The sequence below is a fragment of the Dendrobates tinctorius genome, unplaced genomic scaffold, assembly GCF_039654945.1.
Source record: "Dendrobates tinctorius isolate UK_male_01 unplaced genomic scaffold, ASM3965494v1 ptg000043l, whole genome shotgun sequence".
Classification (NCBI taxonomy): Eukaryota; Metazoa; Chordata; class Amphibia; order Anura; family Dendrobatidae; genus Dendrobates; species Dendrobates tinctorius.
Window position 1 is genome coordinate 1,125,444 of NW_027361711.1, and position 13,905 is coordinate 1,139,348.

Consider the following 13,905-nt stretch of genomic DNA (forward strand, 5'->3'; position numbering starts at 1 on the left):
AGCCATTTTTATTTTGCGGATCCGCCTTTTTTCCCATAGACTTGCATTAGCAGAGGATTTTGACGGATGGTCATCCGTTGCATCTGTTTTTTGACGGATCCGTCATAATTTTGGCATCCGCTGGCTGGAGTGGACGGACAATTAAACATTTTTTGTCTGCGTTAAAACAGCGGATAGCAACGAATCCGTCGCTATCTACCATGCGTTATAATGGACGCCTATGGGCGACGGATCCGTTGCCAACCGTTAATTGACAGAATCCTCCAACGGATCCGTCTTTTTATACTGAGCATGCCTGGAAGAATATCCTTTCATGAAATTTAACCCCAAAACCTGTTCTGGCAGCAAAAAACTTTCTTTCTCTCTCTCTCTCTCTTTTTCCAGAGTCCTATTGCTTTAAATTTCAGACATTGGTGGCTGAAACGGATCCGTCAAAAAAACGGATCCGGTGCATCCGTTTGTTGTCAAACGGAAACAGACCCGTTTTTTTACTCTTTGGTGGATTTCAACTGACGTCAAACAACTGAAGTGTGAAACAGGCCTAACCCACAATCCCAAGTATGGGCCATCCCTGCGATTAACTCTCACACAACTGTCTCTGTTCTGTCACTGAGCGATTAACTCTCACACAACTGTCTCTGTTCTGTCACTGAGCAGAACATACTGACAGCTGCACTTTTTACTAAACTGTTGCATGCTCCGTGCTGGACAGGTGGAGAGATTCACTGATTAATTCCTCCTATCATTTTAGCTCTAAACGCTGAACAACAGTGCAACAGTCAATCTCTTGCCCTATAAGGCAGAGCCATTTAGCTCTTACAATAAATGCACTTACCCCTACTAGTAACTGTCACCTATATTCAGCACATAGAGTATTCGCATATTCACAGCGCCAGCCAAGGTCTCCTTTGACTGGGTAGCAAACTATACAGAAATTCATGAACAGGTCTTAAAAATGAGCCGCTTTTTCCCCTGTCCATAAAAAAAAGTCATATGTCCGAGATTTTTTTTACTCTTGAGTGACCTGTACAGATTTTATGACAGTATTTATCACCATTTTACAGTTCACAGTGGATGTAGCTAATGTATTAATATGAGATTTATGGTCTGTAGACATGTATAACTTATAATCTTAATGATTTATTATGTTTATTTAATGAGTCCATAAAAAAGGTTGGCTGTTGAGGATTTTTTGAGAAGCTGTGCAGAAAAAATAAAAATAAATTTGTCAACTCTGTTGCAAAGGGAATGTTATTTTTTAAATATACTGCCAACTTAGAATCATAGAATCGTAGAATCGTAGAGTTGGAAGGGACCTCCTGGGCCATCGGGTCCAACCCCCTGCTCAAAGAAGCCTTAAAGGCTGGGCCAGCATCTAAAATGTATTTAACCACTTTTGTAATTTGCTTTTACACAATACCCTACATTTTTCTACATGTAGCAAATTCCTAAAAATGTTTTGTTTTTACTGTACTTACTGTGACATTTTGCTTGAGAGGAGTCCCAATCGTAACATCATTGGAGGCTGGGGCTGCACTCACTCCCCACAGCATCCATTGCCTCTCCTGAAACAGGATGTCGCAGAGGGCAGTGCTGCAGTTACTTACTAGTTTCTTGCATCACTGTCCCCTCTGAAGGCTTCCTGAATCCTGGGTGATGGACGTTGAAGGAGATGTGAGTGCAGCGCCAGCAGTCTGCTTCTATCTTCGCCACCCCATAGCTTACAACTGAAAGAAGATGTTGTCAAGGGGTGGAGATAGAAGCAGTGAGTGACACCAGTGTTGCCCCACAGTTTTTAGCACTACTCTCAAACGAATTGTCACCAGGGGACAGTGCTGGAGTGACTCACTGCTTCTAGCACTACCCCTGCTGACAACGCAACTCAACTGAGTGCAGCGCTAGAAGCTATAGAGCAGCACCTGGGTCACTCACTGCTTCTATCTCCACCCCTTGACGACATCTTCTTTCACAGAAGCTATTGGCGGTGGTGGAGACAGAACATCTGACACAGTGTCCATCGCACAGTACCAAAGATTACTAGACAGCATGTTACACTTTTGATTTCCTCTTCTTTGCATTTGGACCAGTCTTCTTAGCAAATTGTACTAAACCTTTAACTACAGGGACTGGAACAACTATAAACAACTTGTACTGTGCATGCGGCTCGACTGTAATGAAAAACATTCCCTAGGTGAGTTATTTTGCGAAATATTAGCACAATGCTTTTAGAAGCTAAAGAATTCTGCAGCCCATTAACTTTCTGTTATGTCACGCTTCCGTATAAAGCCAAGAAGCCAACATTTATCAAAAAATAGCACATTTTATTTCAAACCATCTTCTAAACAATATTACCATTTAAGAAAATAGATATGTAATTTACAAATATTATTGTGTTACTAAAGACATAAAACAAATACACAAAGTGGTAAATTGCCCCGTCTAGCACATCATGGTATCGCTACAATACAATTCCATAGTGACCAGGTAAAGCTAAATTCCATCTTTAAGAAACTAAACATGTACATGAGTGGTAGTGAGCGGTCTCTGAAACTCAGTTACCTATTAAAATAATTCCTAATTTCAAAATAAAAAGGAATATAATAATACATCTCAGGGTTATTGAACAGGTGTCCATGGCTCCATTCTGATTTACAATATTTCAGAATCAGAGAGTTTTTCATCTCTTATTTTTTTTTTCTATCACTATATATAAATAAAAATCCCTCAATGATTTATAAAATGAAATCCTAAAATCCTCTATAGTTTTTTTTCAGAGGCAAATGGTAACAATACCTTACTACAAGCTTAGAATAATGCTTAAAAGGAATTTGTCACCCCATTTTTTGAGTATCAGCTGCTGGTACAGCCATCAGGGACTTATCTACAGCATTCTGTAATGCTGTAGATAAGCCCCCCGATGTAACCTGAAGGTTAAGAAAAATTATTTAGTTTATACTCACCGGGGGGGGCGGTTTGGTCCAATGGGTGTCGCGGTCCGGTCCGGCGGCTCCCATCTTCTAACGATGACGTCCTCTTCTTTGCTGCCTGTTGTGGTTCCTGCATAGGCGCACTGCTCTGCCCTGTTGAGGGCAGAGCAGAATACTGCAGTGCGCAGGCGCGACACCCATCGGACCAGACCCGGACCCGGACCGCCCCTGGGTGAGTATAATGTAACTCATTTTTCTTATCTTTCAGGTTACATCGGGGGCTTATCTACAGCATTACAGAATGCTGTAGATAAGCCCCTGATGGCGGTGCCGGCAGCTGATACTTGAAAAATGGGGTGACAGATTCACTTTAAAGGAGAATTATACCTTGAAATATGTTTGTGCAAACCTTTACAAGTGATGCGCTAACTAAAAGGCTTCATTCAGACCTCCATTTTTCACAGTCTAAGGTGCTGTTCACATGTCCATTTTTCATGTTCGCATTTCTGTTTTTGAGTCCCCCATAAGCTTTGTTCACAATGCCCGCTGAATTTATAGGACCAGCCTTATCCACAAATTGCAGAATGTGACCAACTCCATGTACCCGTCCACATAGTGGATGGGTGCAGGAAACATTAGTCTGGTCCATAAATTGGACCAGACTAGTGCATGCTGCAACTTCTTTTTCCAAGGACCACAGGTAAATGTGAAAATAAGCTCATGTGCAAAATAGATGGAGAAAAATACATTACATTTGAACATAAGTCTATGCGTCCGTGAAAACCGGAGAGAACCCATCGCGCCATCATTGTGCAATCTGTGTGCTGTCCATTTTTAACATTTTAGGAGAAGCTTTGCAACTTTTTTTCAGAGTATAGGAAAATCTCCAAAGGTAGACATACACACATAGACCAAACACCGATGAAAATCATTGCGTTCTTTTCATGTACAAGAAAAAAATGGATGTCTGAATGACGTCTAACTTTCTTATATCATTTAGAACATGAAAGCAAATGGCATAAAATGCAACATCAACTTTTCTTATCAGGTTTCATACATGTCCCCTAATGTGCTTCAGCCAGAATGTATTTCCCAGGCTGAGCTATACAGGCGTATTTGTCATTGCTACAATATATTGCACAAAATAATCTAATTTAGTCATTTTCCATTCGTTTTCAGAGGAGCGAGCTACGTAGGTGACACCAGTAAATGTCAATTTCTTTCAGGCAACTTCAAATATATTGAAAAATAGTAAAGAGGAAATATGAAGGCAGGGTAAAAATATCACAGTGTAGCCTCAATCTAGCCTCCATTTGACATAAGGAGTGGCCTTATTTAGAAAGCCCAATTTAAAATACCCTAAAGGGGCATTCTGATTTATTACAAAGGATCCTTCTGAGGGATCAGCTGAAGAAGTGAACAGCTACAAAGAGCGTCTCCCTCAGGAGGACTCAGCATGTCAGTGTATTGCACAAAACGCCATTGATGTCAGTGGGTATCTTGTAATACATAATCTTGCCTCTGGGGGCAGCATAGTAGTCGTGCACTTTGGTTTCCCTGACGAATACAGCTGATCGCTTGTGATCAGTGTATTTTTGAAGGACTGATTTAACAAAATTGCATTGTCCAAAGCTAACAACCTCAGTAATCTTCTACTTATTACTTTTGTGACTTTTTTTATACTTCTAAATAAATAACTTTAGTTTAAATGATATTAACCTGTTATGATACCACCACTGAATATTTAGGGACGTATCCCTAGAGTCAATAAACCAAGCTTGCAGTTCTTCAGTCACAGCCCACCAGATATGGCTTTGGGTTGAGACATCACAAAAGCACCATAAGTGCACTGCTGCAGTTTATTCCATCACCTAGCTGTATTGTTTGCTGCCATTCTTAAAGTTAATGAGTTTCTTGTTCTTCGGTGTTGTAGATGTCCCTTATATTCTCTTTCCTTGGCATTGTCTTCCATCGTTAACAATTTCGCTCACTTGCTTTATGAGATAATGGCAACAGCAACAAACAGCGGGATTTAACCTCAGCATCCAGCCTGCATAATGCTTCCTCCAGACCGCTTTGTCACGCTAAGGGTGGTGAATATCTGAAAGTAAAGATGAGGGTAGCATTTAGAGGACTTCTCTGATTTTTACCCAGCAAGGGGCTATGATTATTCCTAAATACAGCGATAACTACAAAAGTGAATATTTCTGGATAATTTTGTGTTTGCAATCAAGAGAAGACATACTGCATGATTGGAAGATACCACATCGTGTTTCCTCTCTCAGCTATCAAAGATGAATGCCAATTACTGAAATGTCTCCAACAAGTGAAAACGAAAGTCTCTAGTCTCTATTAGTGATTGAAGTTTATTTCATTTTTCTTCCTTGAAGACAAATGCATCTTTTATAACATAATATGGGAAACCTTGTTTAAATCAAATTTGTCAATATCGTTAACCCCCTTTAACTGCATTTATGGGCAAGGAGGTCTTTTAAATATAAATCCATGTACACCTTTAAATATTTTATCTGTTGCTGCATTCCTGAGATATTAGTGTTTTCATTCATATTCAAATTAGGTTCTCTGGGCGTGAGATGACATTTTGCCTCCTGAAATTTTTTTTCACGTCTAGCACTAGCCTCTTTTGCTTCATTGATAGCTCACTATCTGATCTCCTTGGCCTGAACTTGATATAATACAGTGAGCTATCAATCAAGATAAAGGGGCTGCTGATGAGCAGGAAAACCACCTGGGGAAGCAAAAGTAAAGAAAGGGCTCTGTCATACCCATAGCACTTAACACCTCATTTGCATATGAATGAAATTTCTTAGGAATGCAGCAGCAGATAGAAGATACAAATGTGTTGATGGATTTACATTTCACAGACTTGCATGAAGTTTGGTAGATGAGGGGTTGATGTTACTGACAGATTCCCTTCCAAGGCAAATTTAAGAAATATAAGCATTCTAATATTCAAAGGACAGGTTCGCAGACAACATTTTTGCATTTCCTTATTTCCCATTTTTTTTAATTCAAGATAGTAAAAGTCAGGAACTAAGGGGTGATGTAATCACTGCCCTGCACTGCCCCGGTGACTCGGAGAGAGGCATTAAACAGTCATTACATCATGACTAAAAGTTTTTTTATGTAGTCGCACTTCCAAGTACAGTGGATTGCGGAAGTATTCACCCCCTTGGCATTTTTTGTATTTTGCTACCTTACAACCTGGAATTTCACTGTTTTTTTGAGGATTTGCATCAGTTCATGTAAAGAACATGCCTACAACTGTGAACATTTTGTTTTCTTTTTATTGTGAAGCAAACAACAAATAGTAAAAGTAACTGAAAATATCAGTGTGCATAACTATTCACCCCCTGAAGTCAGTACTTTGTAGAGCCTCATTTTGCCACAATTACAGCTGCAAGTTGCTTTGGAAAAGTCTCTATGAGCTTTCTACATCTTGCCACTGGGATTTTTGCCCATTCCTCAAAGCAAAACTGCTCCTGCTCCTTCAACTTATATGGTTTCCTCTGGTGAACAGCAATCTTCAAGTCAGATCACAGATTCTTAGTTGGATTAAGGTCTGGTATTTGACTAGGCCACACCAAAACATTTACACGTTTCCCCTTAAACCTCTCAAGTGTTGCTTTAGCAGTATGCTTTGGGTCACTGTGCGCAGGTGCTGGGCCTCTCTGACCTTTCCCGGCGCCTGCGCACTGGAGTACTTTTCTCTGCCCTCAACAGGGCAGATCAGTATGCCTGCACAGGAGTGCAGCATGAAACAAGCACGATGACGACATTGCATGAAGATGGGAGGCACCGGACTCGGGACCTGCGACGCCCATCAGACCGAACCGCCCCCCCATAGGTGAGTATAATAAAACTTATTTTTCTCATCTTTCAGGTCGGACCAGGGCCTTATATACTGCATTATAGAATGCTACAAATTTAGGAGAAAAAAGGGAGCAAACGAATCCAAGTAGTATAAAAATATCAAAATCCTTTATTATTTGGCATGTGTAACAGCCCTTGTGTCGGCATATTTTACAAACTATCCTGGCTAATGTTATATACAGGTGCAGTCTTTTTTTTTTTCACCCCCACCTGCCTTCTTAATATTGGTATCTATTTGTCATTTGCAACTTTGCTGGTTATTTACATATATTGGCTGTGCTCGCATTTAATAAAGGATTTTGATATTTTTATACTACTTGGATTCGTTTGCTCCCTTTTTTCTCCTAAATTTGTATGTTTATGGAGCAGAACATAATATTATTATGGCGGCTTATTTCCATGGATTGCCGCATTGTGTTTTGTTGAAAGTATTGCGCTCATGTTTATTTCTAATGATAGAATGCTGTAGATAAGCCCCAAAAGGCAGTGGCTGCATCTTATAGCGGCAAAACGAGGTGGCAGGTTCACTTTAAGGTCTGAAAGCTTGGTCAAAGTTATCTGAATACACAAATCTCCAAGGGTGTCCAAACTTTCACATTGGCCCATTTTCCTTTTTGAACATTTTTTAAATGTTAAAAATAACTAAATATACATATTTTTTTGCCTAAAATAGAAAGGTAATATCATCTGTAACTTTAGGCTTTTCGGAGATCATTTCATCTTCAACTTGCTTAACTGTTTACAACAGTAATTTGGACCAGAGGCGCCCAAACTTTTCTTTTACATGCCACTGTAGACTATTTACTGCTGATGCATCACGCACAAATTGGATTACAAAAATATTTAAACACAGGTGTAATGCAACAAAATAGGTTAAAAGCTAAGGAGGTGAATACTTTTACAAGGGATTGCAGTTGACTACACAGTTTTAATGCTATTTATCTGCAGATTTATTATTATTATTATTATTATTATTATTATTATTATTATTATTATTATTATTATTTATATAGCACCATTAATTCCATGGTGCTGTACATGAGAAGGGGTTACCCTATTTACCTTATATCTGTAGGTAAATATAATTTCTGGTGATGCCAGGTTCCCTTTGTGTTTCTCCTCTGATAGTAAGGCATGGTATTACTATCATTAGCTAGGGTCAGCTCTCTGAAGTTAATGGATCATGAAAGCATTGCTCTTCTGGAAATGTGGGAAAAGCAATATGAGCTAGGAAGTGAGTTATATCTGTTGTATCGCGAAAGGCCCTGTAGTAATCACAGAGGCTGTCCAAAATATTGGCAGTATAGGTCACAAATCCTGCCTAATTACCCCACAATTTATATATCCAGCATTCCAGACGAGTCTAAGAAAACCGCCACTAAAATCCAGTGCGTGAACCAGGTCCAAGAAGTGTTAATGTACATACTGCCTGACTGGGCTATTCATCTAATATCTCTTTTTAAAACGGCATTTCTGCAATGTGTCATGCTGCATGGTATTAACTGATAGGAATTGTCACAGAATAATGAGAGAAAATTGCAATGTGCCTGCCTGAGGTTGTTCAAAGGCCTTAATTAACTGTATCAAAGACGTCTTTTGTGGGAGCATAAATGCGTTGCTTTGACAAACGCGACGTTGAGTTTTTCCACCAAGCTTATTTGATGTGTTTTATGTAAGTGTCCTCATGAGGCACATGGCAGCGTTTAATATCTAAAGAACTACATATGTAGTTCTGTGTCAGAACAAAAAACTGTGGCCGCTTCCTTTCCCACAACAAATTTGTTTAACATGAAAAAACATTTAAAACAATCTATCCACATGGTTATGATTAAAAAGTTGTAAAAGTCTGAACACAATTTATATATAGGTGCACTATGATACCAGATGCTGAATAATATAAATATGTATAAGCACAGTGAATTATCCAGATGCTGAACTATGTATATTAGCACACAGTCAATCACCCCGTTAGTGAATGATATATTATGAGTGTACTATGCATCATCAACATAGGAGTGACTAATACATTGTGTATATATATATATATATATATATATATATAACTATAATGGACAATACTCTATACTCCTCCTTCTAGACCTGTTCTCTGCTTTCGACACAGTTGACCACTGCCTCCTACTACAGGTCCTCTCTTCCTTTGGCATCAAAAAAGACCTTGCCCTATCCTGGATCTCCTCATACCTTTCCAACCGCACATTCAGCATCTCCCACTCCCACACTACCTCCTCATCCCACCCTCTCTCTGTTGGAGTCCCCCAAGGCTCTGTTCTAGGACCCCTACTCTTCTCAACACTTGGCCTGTGGCAACTCATAAAGTCCCATGGATTCCAGTACCACCTTTATGCTGATGATACTCAGAACTACCTCTCTGGCCAAAAGTCACCTCTCTGCTGTCCAGAATCCTGTAGTGTATATCAGCCATATCCTCCTTCTTCTCTCGCTTCCTCAAACTGAATGTAGACAAATCTGAACTGATCATCTTTCCCCCATCTCATAGATCTTCCTTACCCGACTTATCTATAAAAATTGATGACATCACACTTTCCCCTGTACCAGAGGTTGGCAGCCTCGGAGTAACCCTTGACTCTACCCTGTCCTTCAAACCACACATCCAAGCTCTCTCCACCTCCTGTCGCTCCAGCTCAAAAATATTTCCAGAATCCGTCCCTTCCTCAACCCTCATTCTACTAAAATGCTTGTACATGCCCTCATCATCTCCCGCCTCGACTATTGCAACATCCTTTTCTGTGGCCACCCTGCTAACACCCTCGCACCTCTCCAGTCCATCCTTAACTCTGCCCCCCACTAATTCATCTCTCTCCTCACTACTCTTCTGCTTCTCCCCTCTGCAAATCTCTTCACTGGCTCCCATTCCCTCAGCGTATCCAATTCAAATTACTAATGATGACCTACAAGGCCATCTATAACCTGTCTCCTCCATATATCTCTGAACTAATCTCCCGCTACCTTCCGTCACATAATCTTCGGTCCTCTCAAGACCTCCTTCTCTCCTCCACACTTATTCGCTCCTCCAAGACTTCTACCGAATACCTCCCATCCTCTGGAATTCTTTGCCCCAACACGTCTGACTATCAACCACAATCGGATCCTTCAGACGGAACCTGAAAACCCATCTCTTCAGGAAAGCTTACAGCCTTCAATGATCCCCGCTGCCTCCTCACCACTACTGGATCTACCGCCTCACCATCACTGGAACTGCTGCAACCCCCCAACCTACTGTCTCCTTCCCCTCCATCCGGTAGCATGTAAGTCCGAAAGGGCAGGGTCATCTCTCCCATCTATATCAGTCTTTGATTGTTAGTTTGTTTACTGTAAGTAATATCTGTACTTTGTATGTTACCCCTTCTCAACACAGAATCTGTACTTTGTATGTTACCCCTTCTCATGTACAGCACCATGGAATCAATGGTGCTTTACAAATAAATAATAATATATATACATATATATATAGTGCAGTATGAATCATCAAGAAATGGCATGCGTTGTTTGGCTTGACATGAGCCGACTCGGTGAGGAAAACCTAGTACACAGTATCTTGGGCTAGGCCACGTGAGACCTTATCTCTAAGGAGTTAGGGAAGCCAAGCGTTGGAGAAATCAGCATTCCCCCTAAGAGATTTAAGATGGTGTTTCTATTGCTAAGGACTTAGGGAAGCTCTGCGTTGGAGAGATCGGCATTCCCTATCCCTAAGAGCTTCAAGACTGCATTTCTGATTATTCGGGACTCAGCCAGCAAGGACCCTTCTACTTCAGTTTCAGGATGTACCGGTACCATCTTATATCTGAATATATATGTGCATATATACTTTAAATAGCCTTATAGAGGTTCCGTTATTTAGGAGAAAAGGCCTCTTCTGTAAGAGACACTTTGAAAACTGCTCTTAGTAGGAGATTACTAAGGTAGTGGCACAATACTGTAGTTTTATTGATTTATAGATAGAAAGTGTTAAACGCGTTGTATTTTGCTCGCATATAACTGTTAACTCTGTTTAAGTTTACCTGCGTCTACTCTTAGTCAGTGTTACTGAGAGTAGCTGCTGTCATTGTATTTGTCATCTTTTCGTTTGTTTTAGAAACTGGGTTACTAAATATTCATATGCAAATTGCCTCTTCAGAAAGAAAGAGGACTTTTACTCTACAGCGCCACCTATTGGTAGTAGCGATCCTACAAGTCACAATCAACCCTTTAACGAGTCTTGTAGTATGACTTAGGATACAAGCCAAATCAGAATCTCAATTTGCAGACACGGTGTTTCGAGCTGTTGGCTCTCGTCAGTGCAAAGTATGAGATCTGATTTGGCAAGGTGAGAGGCTCTGGACTAGGGTCTAAGAAGTAAGGTTTCTCCTTGCGGAGAGTGACATGCCAGCTGTGGCTTGTCAAGGTAAGGAGACTTATTCGCCGTGCAATGCTCCTCTGGGAAAATAATATGCAAATTGCCTCTTCAGAAAGAAAGAGGACTTTTACTCTACAGTGCCACCTATTGGTAGTAGCGATCCTACAAGTCACAATCAACCCTTTAACGAGTCTTGTAGTATGACTTAGGATACAAGCCAAATCAGAATCTCAATTTGCAGACACGGTGTTTCGAGCTGTTGGCTCTCGTCAGTGCAAAGTATGAGATCTGATTTGGCAAGGTGAGAGACTCTGGACTAGGGTCTAAGAAGTAAGGTTTCTCCTTGCGGAGAGTGACATGCCAGCTGTGGCTTGTCAAGGTAAGGAGACTTATTCGCCGTGCAATGCTCCTCTGGGAAAATAATATGCAAATTGGCTCTTCAGAAAGAAAGAGGACTTTTACTCTACAGCGCCACCTATTGGTAGTAGCGATCCTACAAGTCACAATCAACCCTTTAACGAGTCTTGTAGTATGACTTAGGATACAAGCCAAATCAGAATCTCAATTTGCAGACACGGTGTTTCGAGCTGTTGGCTCTCGTCAGTGCAAAGTATGAGATCTGATTTGGCAAGGTGAGAGGCTCTGGACTAGGGTCTAAGAAGTAAGGTTTCTCCTTGCGGAGAGTGACATGCCAGCTGTGGCTTGTCAAGGTAAGGAGACTTATTCGCCGTGCAATGCTCCTCTGGGAAAATAATATGCAAATTGGCTCTTCAGAAAGAAAGAGGACTTTTACTCTACAGCGCCACCTATTGGTAGTAGCGATCCTACAAGTCACAATCAACCCTTTAACGAGTCTTGTAGTATGACTTAGGATACAAGCCAAATCAGAATCTCAATTTGCAGACACGGTGTTTCGAGCTGTTGGCTCTCGTCAGTGCAAAGTATGAGATCTGATTTGGCAAGGTGAGAGGCTCTGGACTAGGGTCTAAGAAGTAAGGTTTCTCCTTGCGGAGAGTGACATGCCAGCTGTGGCTTGTCAAGGTAAGGAGACTTATTCGCCGTGCAATGCTCCTCTGGGAAAATAATATGCAAATTGCCTCTTCAGAAAGAAAGAGGACTTTTACTCTACAGCGCCACCTATTGGTAGTAGCGATCCTACAAGTCACAATCAACCCTTTAACGAGTCTTGTAGTATGACTTAGGATACAAGCCAAATCAGAATCTCAATATGCAGACACGGTGTTTCGAGCTGTTGGCTATCGTCAGTGCAAAGTATGAGATCTGATTTGGCAAGGTGAGAGGCTCTGGACTAGGGTCTAAGAAGTAAGGTTTCTCCTTGCGGAGAGTGACATGCCAGCTGTGGCTTGTCAAGGTAAGGAGACTTATTCGCCGTGCAATGCTCCTCTGGGAAAATAATATGCAAATTGCCTCTTCAGAAAGAAAGAGGACTTTTACTCTACAGCGCCACCTATTGGTAGTAGCGATCCTACAAGTCACAATCAACCCTTTAACGAGTCTTGTAGTATGACTTAGGATACAAGCCAAATCAGAATCTCAATTTGCAGACACGGTGTTTCGAGCTGTTGGCTCTCGTCAGTGCAAAGTATGAGATCTGATTTGGCAAGGTGAGAGGCTCTGGACTAGGGTCTAAGAAGTAAGGTTTCTCCTTGCGGAGAGTGACATGCCAGCTGTGGCTTGTCAAGGTAAGGAGACTTATTCGCCGTGCAATAAATAAATAAATAAATAATAAATAAATAAATATTCATACTATATTATCTAATCTTTGTGTGTCCACTGATTGTTGCTGTACCCCTCATCCTGTGGCCGTCCCTCATCCACGCTTTAAGCCGTCTCAGACAGAAGAGGGCCCCTTTGCAAGAATAATATATGGGCCCTTTGCAATCCAGTGGCTTATCATAATACAATATTTCACCTGCTGTGGAGGTAGAAGTGGTAGAAGTGGAAGATACTTTATTAACGATTCATTTTAAAATTGAAAAAAATCTCTAAAAAAAGGCACAAAAAGATGCTGATCATATTTCAAAAAAATAAAGCTTATTCATGGATGTATATAATAAATCACAATGCCAGGTGGGGAATAAACACTCTAATTATCCCTATAGGGCCCTATAACTCCCCCCTGCCTGACAGAAGAGGTTAGCACCCTCTTGGAACGCAAATGGCGCCACGGCTCCACGGCGGCTGTCCCTGCTCACCCTATTAAGTTCTATTTATGGAATACCCAAACTCAGGAACAACAGGTGGCTGGGTTCAATAAATCACAAAAATAGATACCCCACGCCAGAAGCCACTACAAATGGAAGAAGGGTGAATCTAGTAGCCATTACTTAATGGGAAAATATGCATGGAAGAGGGCCCCTTTGCAAGAATAATATATGGGTCCTTTCCAATCCAGTGGCTTATCATAATACAAAATTCCACCTGCTGTGGAGGTAGAAGTGGGCCTTCTTACCTCTTGGCAACCCTGTACGGCTGCACAGGTTACACATCCTCCCCTGAATAGACTCCTACTCAAAATGACGTACGCCCTGATTCATCAAAGGTTTTACACCCAAAGAGTGGAGTAAAAACTTTGAAAAGTTGCAAAATTTGGGCGCAACTCAGAGTCTTGATGAATCAGGGTCTTAATGCTGTCATAAATTCAAAGGGTACTTCTACAAAGTATTAGTTTAAGAGTGTGCATATTTA

General features: G+C 40.9%; 1 protein-coding gene across 2 annotated transcripts in view; it reads right to left on the minus strand.

Annotated features, from left to right (window-relative positions):
* Positions 1-2,300: 2,300 nt before the first annotated feature.
* The window catches only part of TXNRD1 (thioredoxin reductase 1), a 46,865-nt gene continuing 35,260 nt past the window's right edge, over positions 2,301-13,905 (minus strand). For both annotated transcript variants that reach the window (XM_073575135.1, XM_073575136.1), the window contains one exon: positions 2,301-5,028. In XM_073575135.1, coding sequence (XP_073431236.1) covers positions 4,966-5,028 — 63 coding nt within the window. In that variant the 3' untranslated portion in view covers positions 2,301-4,965. The remainder of the gene's footprint in view (positions 5,029-13,905) is intronic.